The sequence below is a fragment of the Dermochelys coriacea genome, chromosome 5 (genome assembly GCF_009764565.3).
Source record: "Dermochelys coriacea isolate rDerCor1 chromosome 5, rDerCor1.pri.v4, whole genome shotgun sequence".
Lineage (NCBI taxonomy): Eukaryota > Metazoa > Chordata > Testudines > Dermochelyidae > Dermochelys > Dermochelys coriacea.
Genome location: NC_050072.1, coordinates 131,204,476 through 131,226,689, shown reverse-complemented (window position 1 = coordinate 131,226,689; position 22,214 = coordinate 131,204,476). Strand labels below are relative to the sequence as shown.

Genomic DNA, 22,214 nt, shown 5'->3' with positions numbered 1-22,214 from the left:
TGGTCTCAAGTTGCAGTGGGGGAGGTTTAGGTTGGATATTAGGAAAAACTTTTTCACTAAGAGGGTGGTGAAGCACTGGAATGCGTTACCTAGGGAGGTGGTGGAATCTCCTTCCTTAGAAGTTTTAAGGTCAGACTTGACAAAGCCCTGGCTGGGATGATTTAGTTGGGGATTGGTCCTGCTTTGAGCAGGGGGTTGGACTAGATGACGACCTCCTGAGGTCCCTTCCAACCCTGATATTCTATGATTCTATGACAAAAAACATAAGGATCTTCCACTCTGATTGTAAGCACTTATGCAAGCATAAACAGAGTCATGTTTACCCCTAAACAATGGAAACAAGATAGAATGGGATAAGCACACGGTAAGGCCCAAGAGTTTATTGAAACCTTAGAGGAACTTTCAAAAAATGAAAATACAGCTCAGGTAGAATAAAAGGGAATTTACATAACAGCGGATAAAATGTAAATTAGGCAATTAAGAGTGAATTTGAGAAGAAAACAAACAAAGACATGTGAACCAAATAAGATATTTTTCAAGCATATCAGAAGATGACAACTTGCAAGAAAGTCAGTGGGTTTGCTGAGCTATGAGTCAGAGAATCAATATTCCAGACATGACACAGAAGCTAAACAAACAATCTCTTTGCACAGCTGTTCGCCACAGCAGGTGTTGGTGAAGACATCTAACTCTGAGCTAGTCTTTTCAGGCAATGAAGCTGTGGTATTGTTCAAGACTGAGGTGGCAACAATAAAGATGCAATCTGACAATTTAAATTACAACAGTTCACCAGGCCCAGAGAATATCAGGGTTGGAAGGGACCTCAGGAGGTCCATCGAGTCTAACCCCCTGCTTAAAGCAGGACCAATCTCCAATTTTTGGCCCAGATCCCCTCAGGGATTGAACTCACAACCCTACGTTTAGCAAGCTACTGCTCAAACCACTGAACTATTCCTACCCCTCCACTTATGTGCCTTCAGAACTCTTGAATGAAGCGGCTGAGCTGGTAACAAAATTATACACTATCTTAATCAGCTACTACAGTGGAATGCAGCAAATGTGCCTCTCTTTAAAAAAAAACCAAACACCTTAGGGGTGATGATGGGAAATACAGAGCAGTGACTCTGTTATGATTCCCTTACCTCAGCCTCTGAGAAATTAATTGGAACAATAATTAAAGATGTATAAGAGTACATGATATTGCTGGCTTAAACAGGCATGACATTTGTAAATAAAGCTGTGATTCCAGTCTACTAAGGTTCTTTGAGCATGTTAACAAAGGATTGGATAAAGGATCACAGGCTGATATAATTTATTTGGATTGCCAAAAAAAGACATTAACTGTAATTGCTCAGGAACAAGCCCTAGTCTCGTTGTGGACAGCTCAATGAAAAGATCTGCTCAATGTGCAGTGAGCTTCAAAAAAGCAGCCCAGGAGTTACACTAGACTAAGAACAGAGAATTATCATGATAATCATTTGTTAATTTGCAGTGCAATAGAGTCCAGAGGCCCCAATCTGGGGTTGAGCCCCTATTGTGCTAGGCACTGAACCCTCATTGAATGAAAATTCAGTCTCTGTCCCAAAGAGCTAGTGTTCTATGACATCAGCCCTGCAAAGATTTATCTTAGGGACTTAGGTGGCTCCCATTATCTTAGTGTCCAAAGGCCTCATAATCTTTAATGTACTGATGTACCCTTATGCCTATGAATAATCCCAGTGAAACTAATTTACACCCATGGCTCAGTCTTTGCAGGATCAGGGTGTAAGTACAATACTGAAATTATTGTAATGCCATTGTATAAATCAATGGAGCACTCCCCTTGAATGCTATGCTTCATTCTGGTCATACTAACTCAAAAAAAAAAAAATTGCACTGCTAGCAAAGAGAAAAGATCCAGAATGAAAAACCTCAAAGGAAATTAGAGGTCTGGAAAGACTTCACAGATTAGAAACAAATGTAATTGGGAGAAGGGATATGGTGGAGGTATACAAAACCATGAATGACTCACAGAAGGTAGACTGGTGCTTCCATTTACGCCGTCTCATAACTTACGAATGAGGAGCACCCCAGGAAAGAAGGACTTTAAAAACCCCACTTCATTCCACAGCATGGCAGTTGAGGCTATGCAGATTATCAAAGCAAAGAGTGGTAGGGTTTTAAGAAGGATGAGACATTTATATGGGGCTAGACTGTGCTTGTTTGGCACAGGCCTGTGCTGAGGGGCAGCAGGGAGGCACTGACTGAAATAACACCTCCCACAACTCTACTCCTTTCGCTGCTATACCCTTGGTAAATTCTGGCCCCAGTGAAAATCAGTGGGAATTTGGGCATTGACTTCAGGGAAGCCAGGTGTGCTGGTTAGCACATGGGGACGTGAAGTCACAGCTCTGTCTATTTCCCACCCCCCTGCAGCACCCCTACAGGAACATCTGGATAGCAAGCCTGCACCTCCCCTGAACAAAGGCTGCAATTCTGCCCAGCCCCCGTGAGCACTGCCAAGGGCAAGGAGGAGGCTCTTTTCTGCCTCCCCCAGACGTGCATGGTCACAGAGGGCCTGGCCCAATCAGATCCATTGATAACAAGGACACCACAGTTATCTTAGATAGGATAAACACACATACAAATGTCAATGTAATGCCAGCTCTCGGGCTTCAGGACACAATGCAGCCACTCAGAGCTGGGCCAAGTTTTTTTGACTCCTGGTTTTTGCCTTAAAAACAACAAAAATTCATTTTTCAGTGCTCTAGAACTATTTACGTATTCAGGCAGAATTCTATTAATAGTTTCAGCCAGGAAATTTTTTAAATTTTTTTTTAAATGTTTCGTTTCGAAACACAAATATGGTTGCAACTCCCGCACCCCCACAAAAGCGGAAACACCTGGAAACGGCCAAATCTAAAAACACTTTGTAGTTTGGGCTTTCCTGCCTTAGAGAGCTTCAGCTGCGTGTTTTGTCATGTGGCACTAAAGATTCCTAGCCAGCTTATATACCTCTAGCTCTTTGGCTGCTCCGTGATACAAACACATGCAGTGCACGATGTTTTATGAAACCATAGAATGGAAGATGTGTTAGATATGGGCAAACTTGAGGAGGTCTTTACTTTCTGGGAATCTGCTTCTCTGTTTTAGAAGATCAAAATAAACTACGGAGGATTCAGAAATAAAATGGACTTTCTGATTGGGCCAGATGATTTATGTCACCATCTTTTTTTCCCCCTCCAAAAGTTTCCCAGCAGGGTGAAAACCAAAGGCGTCTGTACAGAGAACTGTTGAGGAACTACAATCGCCTTGAACGCCCCGTAGTGAATGATTCCCAACCGCTTATTGTTGAGCTACAACTTTCTTTGCTGCAGATAATCGATGTGGTAAGTCAGCAGCAATTCTGCTTCTTGGGCATAACCTCATCAAGGTAACGAATTCAGCTGCTATTGTAAATGGTGTAGGGACTGCATGTTGCCTCTTAATCAGACTGCTATAGAATGGAATTTGAGAACAGAATGGTTTGGATTTTGGATTTTGCTGAATGCTAACATATGGGTTTGTCACTTCGAAATACTAATACCACTCTAAATGCACAGATGTCCCTGACAACATGAGGAACATGTTGATTAATTATGTAGCTTTTTAATGATATTACATAATCTTTACATTATGTAATTATGTAATTACAACACTGTACATCTAAACAGCTTATGAACCATGTGTTACTACACATTAATAAGCATGTGCTATTCCCAGAGCCAGCCTCCAAGCTGTAGTTATGGATCCTGTGCTATTTCTGGAGCTACTCTGAGTATGTGTGTGCTGGGCAATTGTACATGGGCTGGCCTGAACGGCTATATGAGGCAATACACAACAGGGGCACTGGAACAATTTGTATAGTGGGAGAGCTGAATGCCATTGGCCCAAACTATAAACCCCGAATATGAGGAAAAGCACTCCAAGCCAGGGACTGCAGCTGCACCCCCAGCACCTCTAACTCCAGTACCCCCGTACACAATGGCACTAGTTTGCAGAGACAGCAGTGCCTGTCTACAAAAACCGGTATGGCTGGCACTCCAACCCCTCTGCCAAACAGCCAGGTGGCAGCAGCAGCTGCTTCTTGCTGGCAGGGCTGGCTCTAGGATTTTTGCTGCCCCAAGCAAAAAAAAATTTTGGCCGCCCCCGCTTTTTTTCATGACCACCCGCCCCCGCCTCCGCCCCCGCCCCTTCTCAACCCCTTTCCCAAATCCCCGGCCCCGCCTCCCCCCGGGCGTGCCGCATTCCCCCCCACTTCCTGCAGCTCCCCCCCCACTGCCCTAGAACCTCCGCTCCGCCTGCTCCCCTGAACACGCCGTCGCTCCGCTTCTCCTCTTCCCTCTCAGGCTTGCTGCTCCAAACAGCTGTTTGGCACGTGGCAAGCCTGGGAGGGAGGGGAGAGCAACGGTGGCACGCTCAGGGGAGGAGGTGGAGGCCAGCTGGGGCGGGGGGGCACATTTCTAGGGGGTGGCATGGCCAGCGCCAGAATGCCACCCCAAGAAATGTGCCGCCCCAAGCACCTGCTTGTTTTGCTGGTGCCTAGAGCCAGCCCTGCTTGCTGGCTTCTGAGCATGCAAATGAGGGTGGGGGAGTGCAGAGTGCTGTTAGTCAGCTAGTGCAAGATGCAGAGAATGTGAGCGGGTAAGGGGCTAGCTGCAGCAGAGTGGGTGTAGATGTAACATGAAGAACCCTGTGAGTCACTAGAAGCAAGGGTCAAACCTAGGACCTAGAGAATCTTAAAGCATGAGCTGCTACTGCAAGTGCTAGAGGCCCTTTCTGTGTTAGTCAAGGCCTGGCAGAGTTGGGGGGCGGGGGGAAGATATGCCCCACAGTGAACTTTAACATGCAAAATAATCCAAGTCAAAATCTCCCCTCCAGAGTGAGGAGGGTTTCATTGTATAGCACAGCAGCTAACCCTCCCAGAAAGTCTGACCCTCGCCTTCTAAATACAATATATTCCCTAGACAACTGACTGCATATGTAGTATCTACCCACTACATTCCAGCCCCTGGAACTATGATGTGCATCTTAGTCTTGTCTTCTGCATGTACTGACACCACCACCTTCTATTTATTGTTATTGGCAGTCTTTTTTTTTTTTTAAACACAATAATGATAGAGTTTCTTGGTTTTCTACCAACCTGAGGAATGGCTTTACTATCTTCAAAAATCATCTATCTTGTCCTCTAGCCCAAGGATAACTTGGGGAGAGGGGGAATTACATAAACAGATTTTCTGGCATGCCCCAAAAACAAGGCCCCTTTTGGGGGAAGGTTTTTAAAATACCTAGATGAAAACTTCCTTTGAGAGCATTTTTTTAAGCATTTTATCTCCCGGATGTCGTCCTGGCTGTTCCAGTGAATTTAAATTTCTATATCTCTTGCGCAAGAGCCAAAGTAGGAAAGATTTACTTTATAAAAGGAGGTCAACTAAGCAGTTATATGCTTTAGAAACAACGCTTTTGCTCTTTGTCTAATGCTCCAGATGTTGTGGGGGCATTAGCTCTGATCAGGAATGACCTCTTCCCAGACAAGCATGCTATAAGTCCCCTTTGCAGCATTGATCATTAGAAAAGGGTCCCAGATCCAAACAAATCCAAACCTGGGGGATGTTCAGACCCTAAGACATCCATACAGCATCCATTCAATTAAAATAAAAACAATTCTAGCCTGGCATGATGGCAGCAAGAGACAGGGTCTGGAGAATATTAGTATCCCTGCTTTTGCACATGGACATGAGGGTTACGTCTTGAGATCCAAAAAAGGTCACCAATTGTACCATGTTTTTAGCCTCAGTTCCGGTTGATTGACAGACTAGCATTGAATGAAACCATTTATCTTCTCTTTCTAAGTATCCATTCCCAGGGATGCAACCTTGCCACCTGTGCAAATTAGAGAAATTATTTTGTATAGAGGGTGCCATTAAAGTTGCTTGCTTCCCCTTATCTGCTTCATAGGAGGAGAAGCTGTCCATCCACATTGCTTAGGATCCGATTTAGTAAAGCACTTGTGTCCAGCCTTTTTTAAGCACAGCACCTAAAGCATGTGTCTAAGGCTATGTCTACACTAGAGAGCTTACAGCGGCACAGCTGTACGGATGCAGCTCTGCTGCTGTAAGATGTGTTTTTTCACACCCCTGAACAATGTAAGTTTTGCCAATATAAGCGGTAGCGTAGGCATGGCCGAAGTGCTTAGCTGAATCAGGCTATTTTCTGCCTAGAGAGCAGCTGCTTTCAAGTTGAAGGGCATGAGTAGCTCACCACTTTTCTCAAATATCTTTTCGAAACCATCTCTTGTTGCCAGACTCTCATATTATTAAAGATGCAAGGTGGGTGAGGTAATATCTTTTATTGGACCAACTTCTTTTGGTGAGACACAAGCTGTTGAGCTTACACAGAGCTCTTCTGGTCTGGGAAAGATACTCCATGCATCACAGCTAAATACAAGGTAGAACGGATTGTGTATAAGTAAAAAGAAAAGGAGTACTTGTGGCACCTTAGAGACTAACAAATTTATTTGAGCATAAGCTTTCGTGAGCTACAGCTCACTTCATCAGATGCTTATGCTCAAATAAATCTGTCAGTCTCTAAGTTGCCACAAGTACTCCTTTTCTTTTTGCGGATACAGACTAACATGGCAGCTATTCTGAAACCATAGTATAAGTAGTTAGCACATATTGTAAATGGACCATTCAAGGTAGAGTGGCTTGTTAGTACCTCTGCAGTCATAGGACGAGGGGGTTAATGGGTTACAAATTGTTGTAAAGCCATAAATCCAGGGTCTCTGTTCAGTCCCTGATTTTTAGTGCCTAGCAGAGTTATGAATTTAAACTTCCAGGCTTGTCTTTTGAAAGGGTTGTGCAGGTTTCCTTTGAGGATGAAGATGGAGAAGTCAGACAGAGTGATTGCTTTGTTAAAAGAGTTCAGTCACAGAGGATAGGTGTTTTTTGTCTTATCTTCCTGTGTGAGATCATTTGAGAACATAGTGATTCATAGAAGAATGATAGAAGATTAGGGTTGGAAAAGACCTCAAGAGGTCATCTAGTTCAGCCCCCTGCTCAAAGCAGGACCAATCCCCACTAAATCATCCCAGCTAGGGCTTTGTCAAGCCGGGCCTTAAAAACCTCTAAGGATGGAGATTCCACCACCTCCCAAGGTAACCCATTCCAGTGCTTCACCACCCTCCTAGTGAAATAATGTGTCCTAATATCCAACGTAGACCTCCCCCACTGCAAATTGAGAGTATTGCTCCTTGTTCTGTCATCTGCCACCATTGAGAACAGCCCAGCTCCATCCTCTTTGGAATCCCCCCACTTCAGGTAGTTGAAGGCTTTTATGAAATCCCCCTGCACTTCTCTTCTGCAGACTAAATAACCCCAGTTTCCTCAGTCTCTCTCATAAGTCATGTGCCCCAGCCCCCTAATCATTTTCATTGCCCTCTGCTGCATAGTGGTTCGGGACTATTTAGAAAAGCTGGATGAGCACAAGTCCATGGGGCCAGATGTTCTGCATCCAAGAGTGCTAAAGGAGTTGGTGGATGTGATTGCAGAGCCATTGGCCATTATCTTTGAAAACTCATGGCGATCGGGGGAGGTCCCGGACGACTGGAAAAAGGCTAATGTAGTGCCCATCTTTAAAAAAGGGGAGAAGTAGGATCTGGGGAACTACAGGCCAGTCAGCCTCACCTCAGTCCCTGGAAAAATCATGGAGCAGGTCCTCAAGGAATCAATTCTGAAGCATTTAGAGGAGAGGAAAGTGATCAGGAACAGTCAGCATGAATTCACCAAGGGCAAGTCATGCCTGACTAACCTAATTGCCTTCTATGATGAGATAATTGGCTCTGTGGATGAGGGGAAAGCAGTGACTTTAGCAAATCTTTTGACATGGTCTCCCACAGTATTCTTGCCAGTAAGTTAAAGAAGTATGGGCTAGATGAATGGACTATAAGGTGAATAGAAAGCTGGCTAGATTGTCGGGCTCAATGGATAGTGATCAATGGCTCCATGTCTAGTTGGTAGCCAGTATCAAGCAGAGTGCCCCAAGGGTTGGTCCTTGGGCCAGTTTTGTTCAATATTCATTAATGATCTGGAGGATGGTGTGGATTGCACCCTCAGCAAGTTTGCAGATGACACTAAACTGGGAGGAGAAGTAGATACACTGGAGGGATAGGGATAGGATACAGAGGGACCAAGACAAATTAGAGGACTGGGCCAAAAGAAATCTGATGAGGTTCAACAAGGACAAGTGCAGAGTCCTGCACTTAGGACAGAAGAATCCCATGCACCGCTACTGACTAGGGACCGAATAGCTAGGCAGCAGTTCAGCAGAAAAGGACCGAGGGGTTACAGTGGACGAGAAGCTGGATATGAGTCAACAGTGTGCCCTTGTTGCCAAGAAGGCCAATGGTATTTGGGCTGTATAAGTAGGGGCATTGCCAGCAGATGGAGGGACGTGATCGTTCCCCTCTATTTGACATTGGTGAGGCCTCATCTGGAGTACTGTGTCCAGTTTTTGGCCCCACGCTACAAGAAGGATGTGGAAAAATTTGGAAGAGTCCAGCGGAGGGCAACAAAATGATTAGGGGACTGGAACACATGACTTAGGAGGAGAGGCTGAGGGAACTGGGATTGTTTAGTCTGCGGAAGAGAAGATCGAGGGGGGGATTTGATAGCTGCTTTCAACTACCTTAAAGGGGGTTCCAAAGAGGACGGATCTAGACTGTTCTCAGTGGTAGCAGATGACAGAACGAGGAGTAATGGTCTCAAGTGTCAGTGGGGAGGTTTAGGTGGATATTAGGAAAAATTTTTCACTAGGAGGGTGGTGAAGCACTGGAATGGGTTCCCTAAGGAGGTGGTGGAATCTCCTTCCTTAGAAGTTTTTAAAGTCAGGCTTGACAAAGCCCTGGCTGGGATGATTTAGTTGGGGATTGGTCTTGCTTTGAGCAGGGGGTTGGACTAGATGACCTCCTGAGGTCCCTTCCAACCCTGATATTCTATGATTCTATGATCTCCCCAGGTCCACAGATGCACAAAGGGCCCTCTTACCCTCTGCATTTCCAGGTAGCCACATCAGGCCAGAAGGGATCATTGTGATCATGTGGGCTAATCTCCTGAATACTACCAGCATGTATCATTTTACCCAGCCATTCCCTTTTAGAGAGCCATCAGGCTTGATTTAAAAAGACTTCAAATAATGGAGAATTTATTAGGTGCCTGAATAAATTGTTCCAAAGGTTAATAACCCTCCCTGTTTAACATTTGGGCCATATTTCTAGTCTGAATTTATCTAGCCTCAGCTTCCAACAATTGGATGTTACGCCTTTCGCCATGAGATTAAAAAGCTTTCTACCTTCAGAAATCTTCTCCCCTATTTATAGACTGTCATCTAGTCACCTGTTAACCATCTGTTGGCTAAACTATGCAGATAGAGCTGCAGTGAGGGCGTAGTATTTGCAGCCAAGGACCAGCGCTCCATGGTGCTGGGTGATGTACAAAACAGAATAAGAGACAGCCTGTGCCACAGAGAGTGGACAACCTAAGCATAAGATGAGAGAAGATAGGTGGAAGCACCAGGTAACAATGAGACAAAGGTCAGCATGACAAGCAACAGCCCCTTTGTAGGGATCACCTCAGAGAGTTCTAAGGAGCGAGATGAATCAGGGCAATGTGGTGACCGCACAGATGATTATGGGGAGCTCCTCCAGGGATAGGGAGTGGCATGAGGACAGAGTGCAGAGGTGCTCATTTGAAAATTGAATCAATGGGTGTTGATGGGATGGTTGGGATCATTACCAGAGGGGAGTCAGGCATTTGGCATCTCAACAGCATATGAGGGATGACAGGAAGGGCAGGGATTGGCCATGAAGGACCTTAAAAGTGAAGCCAGGCACATTGACGCAACAAAGAAGAGGGAGCCAGGGGAGGAACTACAAGAAGAGTGACATACTCAAAGCAGTGAACTAGGGAATTTATCTTTGCAGTATCGTGAATGGATATGAAAGCGGTAGGACGGAATAGGTTAAGGCCACAGAGGAAGCAAGCAGATGAGACACAAGAGGAGAGCCTGGGTAAGAGTTTTAGCCATGTGGCTGGAGAAGAAAGGCTTGATCTTAGAGGTGTTTGGCAGGAAGAACTGGAAGATGTTTTAGGAATTAAAGTGTGTATGCCAGAAGTTGACACAGAATTTCAGAAATAGTGTCACTGATGCCATATATGGAGGTATTATCATTGCTCTGCCCCTACTTGATATCCTCCTGCTTACAGAACCATGTTAGCTCTTCTAGCTACAGCCCTGCATCAGAAGCTCGTGATCACTTGGTTCGGCCCCTGTCCCTGCCAGCTGGGCTCAGGCGGGGAGCAGAGGGAGCCACTGCCCCAGCCAGGCTCTCTCAGGCAGCTGCTGCGCTGCACAGAGTCAGTGACCTGGAGCAGCCAGCTTCAGTCACATGAGAAGCAGCTCCATCTCACTTCCCACCTGGGCCCAGGTGCCAGGGAGAGCAGCCAAACGCACCAGGGGAGGTGCAGTGGGAGAAGGACACAACCAACCCTCCTCATCAAGTGACTCTGGTGGGAAAGCGCGGTGGACCCGGGCTGGGCACAGGATCCACTGGGCAGAGGAGACATGTGGGGTGGTCATGTGCCCTGCCCCCAGCATCAGGAGGCACGAGTCGTCTGTGCCTGTCCCCATAATTATTTATCACTCCATCAATTTTTGTCTCAGCTGGACGTTTTCCAGCCATGATTATATATGTTCTTCCAGGTCACTGATAAAAATACTAATAGTGTCAGGCCAAGAGCAGACCCCTACGGGACCCTCACTAAAACCCACTTCCAATGGCCTGCTACTGCCTCTCCCATTCAGGTGTTTGGGAAGATCCTTAGCTCTGCCCCACGGTGCACTGGCTAGCGGGCTGGGGAAGGATTCAGTGCCAGGCATGGGGTGGTGCAGTTCACTTCCTATACCAGAGAATGGTGAGAACCAAGGATTTGGAGTCATAATCTCAGGCTCAGCAGATAACACAGTTCAAACAGCACCGTTCTGTAGCGGAGTCACAGAATTAGAGCACGTTGCATCATCTCACTGTACTGGTACTTGCCCAGATTGCTAGGCAAAGCCCCAACCCTCACACACTCCACCTGCTGAACTCCCAAGGAAGGTCACCAGAGCTCCTCACACAGTGAAGTTACCAGACCGGGCTGTCAGTGACTAGGAGATACCCAGAAATCATAGAAATCCCACATGTCCTGGCTATCTTAGGTGCCTGTGCAGTCTGTAGGATAGTGTGCCTATGTATTTGCAGTGCTGCGTTCACCATTGTGCAAATCTTACTCGCTTCAGGGATCACTCACTCGCATAAGTCACCTTACTGGCCCGAATGGAACCACACACAGGAGTTCACCAACAGGAGTAAGCCTTGCACAACTGACTGGAATTGTTTACTGCTTTCCCTGTCCAGGAAGGGAACATGAAAAGAAAAAAAAAACAGACCAGAATTTACCAGCGCTGTTTTAAAATTGCATGACAGGATTAGGGGATTATCCCACTGGTTAGCCCAGTTCACCTCTCTCCTTCTTTTAGACAAGGACTTGGCTTGACATCACATCTATAAAACATTATACAGCGGCTGGAGGAATCTGCTTCCACACTGGCTCTCTTGAACCAAGTCAGGTCTAAACTCAACTAACATGGAGAAAAACAGGTTCTATGGCATACAGACTCCCTTCTGCAACATGGAAAGGCAAGTTGCCTCTCAAGGCTCCATAATTTGCTCTCCATAACGATGAATGCCACGTCACATGGAGAAATCCACATCCTCCCCCCTTCACAAATGTAATGCCAACAGACCCGGTCGTCGGCAGGTGGGATTGAACCTGGGACTTTTGGAGTTTAGTGCATGAGCTTCTACTGCATGAGCTAAAAGCCATATGGCTTTTAGCTAAGGCTGCAGAGCAAACTCATTAATCTCTCTCTACATGGTCTCAGTGCCACTAGATGGGACAGAACACCACACCCAGGAGGTGTGGGTTACACAAATAAAAATTTAAAAGCATAAATTGCTTGGATTAGACTTGGTGCTACTGGCACCAGGAGGTTGTCTCTGGGATTAATTTAGCTTTTACTTAGAAGCCAGTTGTAGCAAACCAAAGCCCTTGAGAATGTATTTTCCATATATCAAAGATATGGCACATGGACGCCAGTGCAAGGCTCTCCATCATTAGAGCTAAGGTTTCCAGATACAGACCTAAATCACAGCTAAAGCTGACACAGCCCATGTTTGCATGGGAGTCGGTGTACTGCAGAATTGATTAGCCCTTCTAGTCCTGCCCAGAAAACTGATACTTTCTAGGCACTTCCCTGCACTGTCAGCTGCAGAGATGTGTATTTGTTGTGCACAGTCATACACTATTATTTCTTTTGGAGTCACCCCTACTGGCCATAACTGAGACTGAGGCCCCATCTGTGCTAGATGCTGCATATACACACAGTGAGAGACCGCCCCTGCCCCCAAAGAGTTGGCTGCCTACCTAGACATAAAGAATGGGAGGGGAAATAGAGGCACAGAGAGGGGAAACGACTTCCCAGGGTCGCACAGCAGGTCACTGTCAGAACTGGGGAACAGAACATAGGTCTCCTAAATCTCAGTTCACTATGTGACCTCTCCAATGAATTACACTACATATGCGCCATTTACAATATACCTCATTCGTATGCATGGTCTCCTTCACAGTGCTGTTACCCTCCAGCTCTGTAGCAGAACTCAGTGGATCCAGCTGATGAGGGAGGGGGCTTCGATGGATGGAGGGCCAGTTACAAGGAACTGTTCCAAGTTGCCCAAAGCCCCACTAATGTAAGAGGGAGCAAAGTGTGAAGAAGAAGAAGAGTGAGAATCCTGACAAATTATTATTTTGGAAATTGCCATGTACCCAATACTGTGAGCACCGGGCTCTTTTGTTATGCACTTTTTTATTGTAGCATAGTCAGAATAAACAAAAAATGTTTATTCATAGACTCTGAAGACAGGGAAAAAGCCGAGTGTTAGATTATGGCTTCAGAAAACTTGCAAATTCTCAGCTTTGTCTCAACATTCCCCATCATATCTGACCATGGCATTCTTACAGAAGGACTATTGGGACTCATAGAAACCACTCGCCAGACAAAGGGCAAATTTCCTCCAGGACAATTGACTTGCTCCAGAAACTGCATCAACCGCCTTTCTCACCATACTTGCTATCAGGAAGTCACCTCCCTATACACCAATATTCCTCACGTCAGCATTGCTGCTTGCCTCAAATATCCACAAGACAATGAACAACTGTTTGAGGTGGACATCTGACATCACCAAACTCATCCATTTCATCCTTATCCAAAACATTTGCATTCAAACACTTTGTCCAAACTGTGGAAACAGCCATGGGTACTAGGAAGGTTCTCCAATATGCGAACCTCTTCTGGAAAAATGCAACTAGAAACTGATTATGTATCTGAGATGCATTATTTTCATCCTCTGGACAGATGATCCAAACTTCCTCAGATTTCCACTACAACTTCAACTACCACCATTCACCCCTGCACCAGCATCAACTTCCTGGACACCACAATCAGCTTCAACAATGGCCCTACAGACAACTTATATACAATAAATGCACAGATCACCACACCTACCTTCATAGATCCAGCAACCATGCCAAACACCAAGAAACTGGTTATCTACAGCCATGGCCTCAGATAACACAGGATAAACTTTCAGGAGAAGTTTCAGAGTAGCAGCCGTGTTAGTCTGTATTCGCAAAAAGAAAAGGAGTACTTGTGGCACCTGAGAGACTAACAAATTTAGCTGTGATACTCTGAATGCCACAAATACTCCTTTTCTTTTTTCAAGAGAAGGTCTGGGATATACACCTTAAGATACTTAAAACAGCCTTCACCAAACAAGGACACTGTACTAGAGAAGTAGATCACATCATGTAATGGACCCCTAATTCCGCAAGAGAACCTGTTTTAATACAGGAAAAATCCAACTAACTGCACACTATTAGTTGTTGCCTACAACTCCACATTGGAACCAAACAATTTCAACCCATATTTGGTGGGGACCACATCCTGAAAGATATTCCCAACCTCCCTCTCTCTGGCCTTCAAATAATTCACCAACCTCATCCAGATCATCATCAGAAACAAGCTCCCCACAGACCACAACACACCAACTCAAAGTGGCACCAGACCCTGCCATAACAAATGCAAAATCTGCAGCCCTACCTCCACTGCTATTATGATCAATATTCCTCACACCTTTCAAGATGCCTGGATCCGACATGCACATATCACAGCATGTGGTGTACCTCATGCAGTGCATCAAAAGCCCCAACAAACTACTATGTGGGTAAAACTAGAGAATCAGCATACTCTCAAATGATTTCACACAGAAAAATGATGAGACAAAAGCCCCCTATCACCTGTGGGTGAACACTTCTCACAAAGCGATCACTACATATCTGACCTCACAGTCTTTGTCAAAGGAAACCTCCACAATATCTTCAAAAGATGAGCCTGGCAGCTTAAATTCATAACTCTGTTAGACACCAAAGATCGTGGACTGAATACAGACAGTGTGTGTGTCATTACAACAATCTGTAGCCCACTAACTTTCCTTTGTCCTATGACTGCAGAGTTGCTAATTGCCCACTGCATGCAGGGTTTCTTGCAACATGCGTTAACTCCTTATGCTTAACAATCTGTTCCACCTTGTATTTAGCTGTGACACTCTGAATGCCTATCCCAGACCTGAAGAGCTCTGTGGGGGCATGGCTGTGTGAGTGGCAGGCAGCTTGGGAATTCTGGTGCCTAGATTAACCTGCCATTGTAGGGGAAATGGGATACTTGGAGCCTGGAATAAGATAGAAGGTCATCTAGTCCAACCCCTTGTTTAAAGCAGGACCAATCCCCAATTTTTGGCCCAGATCCCTAAATGGCCCCCTTGAGGATTGAACTCACAACCCTGGGTTTAGCAGGCCAAAGCTCAAACCACTGAGCTATCCCTTCCCCCCTCTTATGAGCTCAGCACTCAGAGAGGGTACTGCATTTTCCAAAGTGCTCAGCAGAGAATCATAGAATATCAGGGTTGGAAGGTACCTCAGGAGGTCATCTAGTCCAATCCCCTGCTCAAAGCAGGACCAATCCCTAATTTTTGCCCCAGGTCTCTAAATGGTCCCCTCAAGGATTGAACTCACACCCCTGGGTTTAGCATAAGGAGTTAAACATATTGCAAGAAGCCATGCATGCAGTAGGCAATTAACACCTCTGCAGTCATAGGACAAAGGAAAGTTAGTGGCCTGCAGATTGTTGTAATGACACACGCAGTGTCTCTATGGGGATGTAAGTGGATGCACTGTGTGTGTGAGAAGAGAATCTGGGTCCCATTCAACATGCAGTATGAATGAAAGAGTTCTGTGCATAAACAACATACTGGAAAGTTTATTTGACTGAAAGAAAAGAAAAATAATCCTGGAATTTGCTCCTATTAAGTTCAATGGCAACCAACCCATAGAAGTCATTTTCTATTCAAAAGTTGGTCCAAGCAGAGATATTACCTCACCCACTTTGTCTGTCACACAACAAAAAACACAGTCACTGCCCCAAAGAGCTTACAGTCCTAACTATAATGCTGGCCAACTGGCAGATTTGTGGCACTATTTTCCCTTCCATTTCTGAATAGAGAAAGGAGCAATGGACACCCATGAGGGTTACTGTTGGAAGGTTTAAAACAAAACAAACAAACAAAAACAGAAAAGTAGCCCCTCTCCTGGTACAATGCCCCCTTTCTGGTGTGTGTCTGTAGTGGGGATAGGGAGCAGCCATATGGACATTTCCTTTGTTCTTTGGCCTCTTAACCCTTGTTGCTGAGTAGCTCCTTTTCCCACTGCTTTCTCCTCCCACTGTTGGTTTATTTTCTGAAGTGGCGGGGTGGGGGAGGGAGAAGGACATCATAAATGTATTTTTATTATCCTAATAGGCAGGCTGCATGGTCCAGTGGATCAGGCTCCAGACTGGGTCTCAGAAACCTGTGGTCTATTACCAGTTCTGCCACTGAGCTGCTGCGTTCCCTCATTTTTCAATTCCCCCACCACACTTGTGTTCCTTACATTGTCTCTCTTCAACTTCTTGACTTTCCCCTCTGATTTTATTTTTTGTATTCTGACCATTTTCCATTAAAAAAAGTGATGGGAAATTTTCAGCCAAACCTTTATTTCCTACCCAGGTTTTTTTTTGCTGCATTTTGAAAGAGTAAATAAAACCCAAACCTGGATAGTATTGGAGGAATACCCCATGGACAGCCTGGACTTGCCTGTTCTTACTAAAAGATACCTACATCTTTATTTATTTAGGGAAAGATTTTCAAAAGTGACCAGTACTTTTCAATGCTCAACTGGATACCTTAAAAGGACATGATTTTCAAAAGTAGGTACTCAGCAGTTTCGGGAGGAGGGGTGGGGAAGCAGGCTGCTTTAAGGTGTCTCAAATTGGCCATTTTTGAAAATCCTCATTCCTTTTGAAAATCTTGGTATTAGATTTCTAAGTAATAAACGTATCTTTGTTTCATAGGTACCAGTGTGAGAGCTGCCATCTTGGCGGACCCACCAGGGAATTAAAATGGGGAACTCGAAAGCTAAAAGCATGAGCAGCTATAGCTTGAACTAAAGCTTTCTAGCTGGGGTTGTAAAGAGACTTACATCCTTTGTGAGGTGGGCATAGAGGGGGACCTGTAATGTGCACTCACCAGTGATGTACATTAGAATCACAGAAGTGTAGGACAGGAAGGGACCTTGAGAGGTCATCTGGTCCAGTCCTGGCACTCAAGGCAGGACTACGTAATAGCTAGACCATCCTTGACAGGTGTTTGTCTAACTTGTTCTTTAAAAATCTCCAATGATGGAGATTCTACAACCTCCCTAGGCAATTTATTCCAGTGCTTAACCACCCTGACAGTTAAGAAGTTTTTCCTAATGTCCAACCTAAACCTCCCTTGCTGCAATTTAAGCCCATTGCTTCTTGTCCTATCCTCGGAGGTTAACAAGAACAATTTTTCCACCCTCCTCCTTGTAAAACCTTTTATGTCCCCGCCTCAGTCTTCTCTTCTCCAGACTAAACAAACCCTTTTTTTCAACCTTCCCTCATAGGTCATGTTTTCTAGACCTTTAATTATTTTTGTTGCTCTTCTCTGGACTTTCTCCAATGTGTCCACATCTTTCCTGAAACATGACACCCAGAACTGGGCACTATGCTCCAGCTGAGGCCTTATCAGCACAGAGTAGAGCGGAAGAATTACTTCTCGTGTCTTGCTTACAATACTCCTGCTAACACATCCCAGAATGATGTTTGGGGTTTTTTTTTGGTTTTGGTTTTTTTGGTTTTTTTTTTGCACAACAGCGTTACACTGTTGACTCATATTTAGCTTGTGATCCAATACAAGCCCCAGATCCCTTTCTGCAGTACTCCTTCCTAGGCAATCATTTCCATTTTGTATGTGTGAAACTGATTGTTCCTTCCTAAGTGGAGTACTTTGCATTTGTCCTTATTGAATTTCATCCTATTTACTTCAGACCATTTCTCCAGTTTGTCCAGATCATTCTGAATTTTAATCCTCCCTCCGACTTTGGTATCGTCTGCAAACTTTATAAGTGTACTCTCTATGCCATTATAAAAATCACTGAAGACATTTAACAGAACCAGACCCAGGACCAACCCCTACAGGACCCGACTTGTTATGCCCTTCCAGCTTGACTTTGAACCACTGATAACTACTCTCTGGAAATGTTTTTCCCATCAGTTATGCCACCTTATAATATCTCCATCGAGGTTGTATTTCAGTTTGTTTATGAGAAGGTCATGTGAAACAGTATCAAAAGCTTTACTAAAGTCAAGATATACCACATCTACCACTTCCCCTTTATCCATAAAACTTGTTACTCTGTCAAAGAAAGCTATCAGGTTGGCTTGACATGATTTGTTCTTGACAAATCCATGCCGACTGTTATTTATCTTCTAGGTGTCTACAAATTGATTGCTCAATTATTAGCTCCATTATCTTTCCAGGTATTGAAGTTAAGTTGACTGGTCTGTAATTCCCCAGATTTTATAGAGTAGCACTATATTTTCCCTCTTCCAGTCCTCTTCCATCTCCCATGAGTTTTTGAAAATAATTGCTAATGGCTCAGATATCTCCTTGAGTATTCTAGGATGGATTTCATCAGGCCTTGGCAACATGAAGACATCTAACTTTGTCCAAGCACAAATCTCAGCAACAGATTATGTGCTCTGCTTTCAATTCTGCCTATTAAGAATAAAACGTTCCACTCCCCTTTAATGAAACTCCCAGTAACCTACCCTTTTCCTGACAGCCTGGGAAAAACAGATGGGCCTTGCAGCATGTGCTGAACATCAACTGACTCCAGCTTTGTTGCACCAACGATGGGAAAATCAATTCCACACATGGGTTCCTGTCACTGAGAATACCATGCCAGCAGCTGCCTCCTGCACTTCCTGGGTCAAACTGCATTAGTTTTCCTGCACTAGGCTTTGCACCTCTCAAATTCTAGGCTTTGCCAAGGGTCTCCCAGAGGCCCCAGTGCAATTTGGAGCAGGGTTGCTCTAGATTACTGTGGCTTTCTATGGGCCATGCTGCTGCTGAGAATAGCAAGAGCACAACATGCTCCAGTCAGCTCCCAGCTCTGGCACAACCCTACATTGGGAGCTGTGAGATAGGCAGCATGAGATCCCCTAGGATGGGGGTCAATCCGGTCAGTTTGCTCCCCTGTATGCCAGGTTGCAATGGAATGGACAATCTGACTGGTTTTGATTGGAAGCACCAAAATTCTGCAAGGGCAGTGCGGGGCCTGATCCTGCTACTCTCCGGATCCCAATCCTGACTGGTCTCTCAGGCTTGGTCTACACTACAGACTTATGGCAGTATAACTAAGTCGCTCAGGGGTATGGAAAATCCATACCCCTGAGCGATGCAGTTATACAGACCTCACTCCCAATGTGCATAATGCTATATCAACTGGAGGGCTTCTCGCACTGATGTAGCTACAACAATTGGAATACCTACGCTGACAGGAGAAGCTCTCATTGGAATAGATAGCGTCTTCACGAAGTGCTACAGCACCGCAGATGCATGGATACAGCTGCACCACTGTATGTGTAGCCACGCCTTTGGTTATTCAGTCTTTTATTAGACCCATGTCCAATGGTGCTACACAAAGGAGTAAGAACTACTCATGTGAGGAAGAGCTGAGGGCTTGTGCCCTGTTCTCATGGGGAGTGGGGCCATGACTGGAAGCAGGCAGTATGGCAAGTTTCATGAGAAAGTTTCTGCGGTAAGGTTGTTATACCAAGCTGTGAACTTTCTGAAGTTCACCAGTCCTGGAATAAAAATTGTTGATTCCATTGTCTGGACAAGAACTTTAACAGATAAAGATGCCCGGGTCTGGGCTACGTCTGAATGTTTTGAACAAAAAAAAAAAGATTTGTTAAAACTCCCACCTCATAATGCCCTTGCTGCATCACAGAGTTAATAACTTCATTTAAAACTCTTCCTAGACAAGAGACGTCTCCGCGGCTCCCTGTAATTACTGCATGCCATTCCACTACAGATTACACATTGCTGAGTGCGAGCTTGGAAAACTTCATTCGGCTCTTGGCCCCAGCTCCTGCCTAGTTCCAAAATAAGGGCCTGGCTATCTCTTAGCCTCATCAGCCCTTGCAATCTCATCTCTTCTCAGGAAAGTGGAGAGCGCCACGACTTGTTCGAGGGCCTGGAATGCTGCCAAAACACTTTGGGCCCTACCCTGTGGTCCTTGCTCATGCGCTCTGCTGACTTCATGGAACTACTTATGTGGGAGAATGCTACTGGGCCGAATAAAGCTTTGTCTCCACACACAAAAGTGCTTCTGTTATTTCACAAGTGGAGAGGTCTGGTTGCACCACTCTGAGGCAGGGCGACCCAGGCTGGGGGAGTGTTGGTCTTTGGCCCCCTCTAATAGCCAGCCAAGGTAAAGAAGTTTATGAGTCTGTTCCTGGCGACGTAGTTGTTCCTTTGCTCAAGCAATAGCATCTCAGGCTTTTCGATCGAGAGGTCTCAGGTTCAGGCTCTGCAGCCAACCCAGCCAGGGGCATCTTTGCATAAGCCTTCAGTGAATCTGCTCCGGCTGAAGTGTTTCAGTACTAGAGCCCAGGCGCTGCAGCTACATTGGTAGAGCCTCCCCATAATGCTGTTCCTCCTCAGTGCTCTCTCCGCTCAGCCATTCGTCCACTGAGCAATCCCAGGATTAGCAAACCGGAAGCTTGTGTGGAAGAAAATGGCAGTTTAGGTGGCCAAAAGGATGATTTTTCTGCCTTCATCCAGCATTTTCAGAAAGGGTGTGTATGCCCAGGGGGGCCCTGCATACCCAGGGGGGAGCAGAGAGCAAAGGGATGGGGACGGGTGTGGTACAAGGCACAATTGTTTACACTGCTCTTTCAAAAGCCCAAAAAGGGGCTGTTCCTGTGTAAAATACACATTCCATCAACACACAAAGACATTAACTTTGACCCAGATTAATGCTGGTTTTATAGAGATAAGCTTGTTGTGTTTTAATAAGCCATGAATGGCTTGCTCAGAAAAATTTGTGCATTATGGGGGCATTATAATATTTTAAAGCCCTTAGCTGTTCATTTTAAGTAGGTGGCTTCACAAACAAAAAGTTTAATTAATTTTTCTAGGAAGTGTTTTTATTAGAAAAGTGAATGATTTATATTAATATACAGATTTTTTTACTGTATAAACTGTTGCTGAAAACAAGACAACAGTATTATTCTACTGTCAACTATTCAGCTGCTAGTATGCTCTTGGTCTGGATGGAGGCATTCAGGTAATTCTGGGAAAGTGCTTCAACATAGGTGCTGCTACAGCTAAAGCGGGTCTTCTATGTACAACTGATCTGAAGAAACCAGATTGCTGAGCACAGATACATCAATTGCTTGAGGACCAAGCTGTATGAACGGTAACATTTAGCCTTGAAATGATCCTGTTCTCTAGGACAGATGCACTTTAGAGGCCATGTACTGTTTTGAATGTGGTAGGAGAGACTGCAGGGTGGAAGGGGTTAAATTATTGCACTTCCCTACTTTGCATTTCATGACTCAGCCTAGCAGTATGGGTTACATCTATTTACACCAGTGGAGATGCTGGCCCCGGTCTCCACTGAGCTCTGCATTTTGCAGCATGTGAGAAACGAAAATAAAAAAGTGAGGGATACAGACAAATATAAATATGCCAGTAATATGCACCCGTTGACATTATTCCTAGTTTAGCATCTGGATTCACTAGATTAAACCATAATCCTTAGAGTACATCCTGTACAAATCTTTTCCAGCCAGATAACTTTCACTGTGTAAACTTGACCAGTCAAGACTGAAACAGACAGAGAACATGAAACAAAGCCATAATAATGAAAGGATTATTCAGTAGGTATTTCGAATATACAAAGTATTAATGAAAAAATGACTTTCAGCCCCTACGGACTAAGAGAATCATTTTTCATTAATATCTTCTGCATTTACTTGTGATTTTACCGAGTAACCTGTGTGATATTTACTCTTTAATTGTAGAAAAATCCCCAGCAAACTGTGCATCTCATTCATGCCATTTATTACCAGGGGCCCAATTTCTCTACTGACACCATTGTAAATCAAGAGTAACTTCACTGAAGTAGGTGTAATTACAGATATAAAACTGGTGTGAGTGAGATGAGAATTAGGCCCTGCATCACTATAAATGCTGAAAAATCTCTGATTAATAATCATGAAGAGTAGGCATTAAAATGCCAAGGCAGAAAAAATCATGCATATGGCTGCTAGACCAGTATCTTCACTAAAATTAAACCTAATATGCTCTCTTGTGAGGCCAACCTATTCTGACCAATTCTGAACTCTGAAAAAACAAACAATTGGTTCCTACATCAATGTTGAAACTGCTTGAGAACTGGTGATGCTAATGTCAAAGAGTAATGAATTATTGTTTCAACTAAGTTCTGAGTGTCAGGCATTATTAAAATGCCCATTTTACATAAGCCAACTAACTGCATCATGATATAAATGTGAAACAACTTCAAAGTTAGGAAATGCCAGAATTAAGGTTGTCTGTATAACCTTAATTTGGC

At 44.7% G+C, this 22,214-nt stretch overlaps 1 protein-coding gene across 1 annotated transcript in view; it reads left to right on the top strand.

Annotated features, from left to right (window-relative positions):
• LOC119855826 (neuronal acetylcholine receptor subunit alpha-7-like) overlaps positions 1 to 22,214 on the top strand; it is a 143,777-nt gene that overhangs the window by 16,007 nt on the left and 105,556 nt on the right. Inside the window, 1 exon segment of the mRNA XM_038402610.2 lies at positions 3,229 to 3,368. Coding sequence (XP_038258538.1) covers positions 3,229 to 3,368 — 140 coding nt within the window.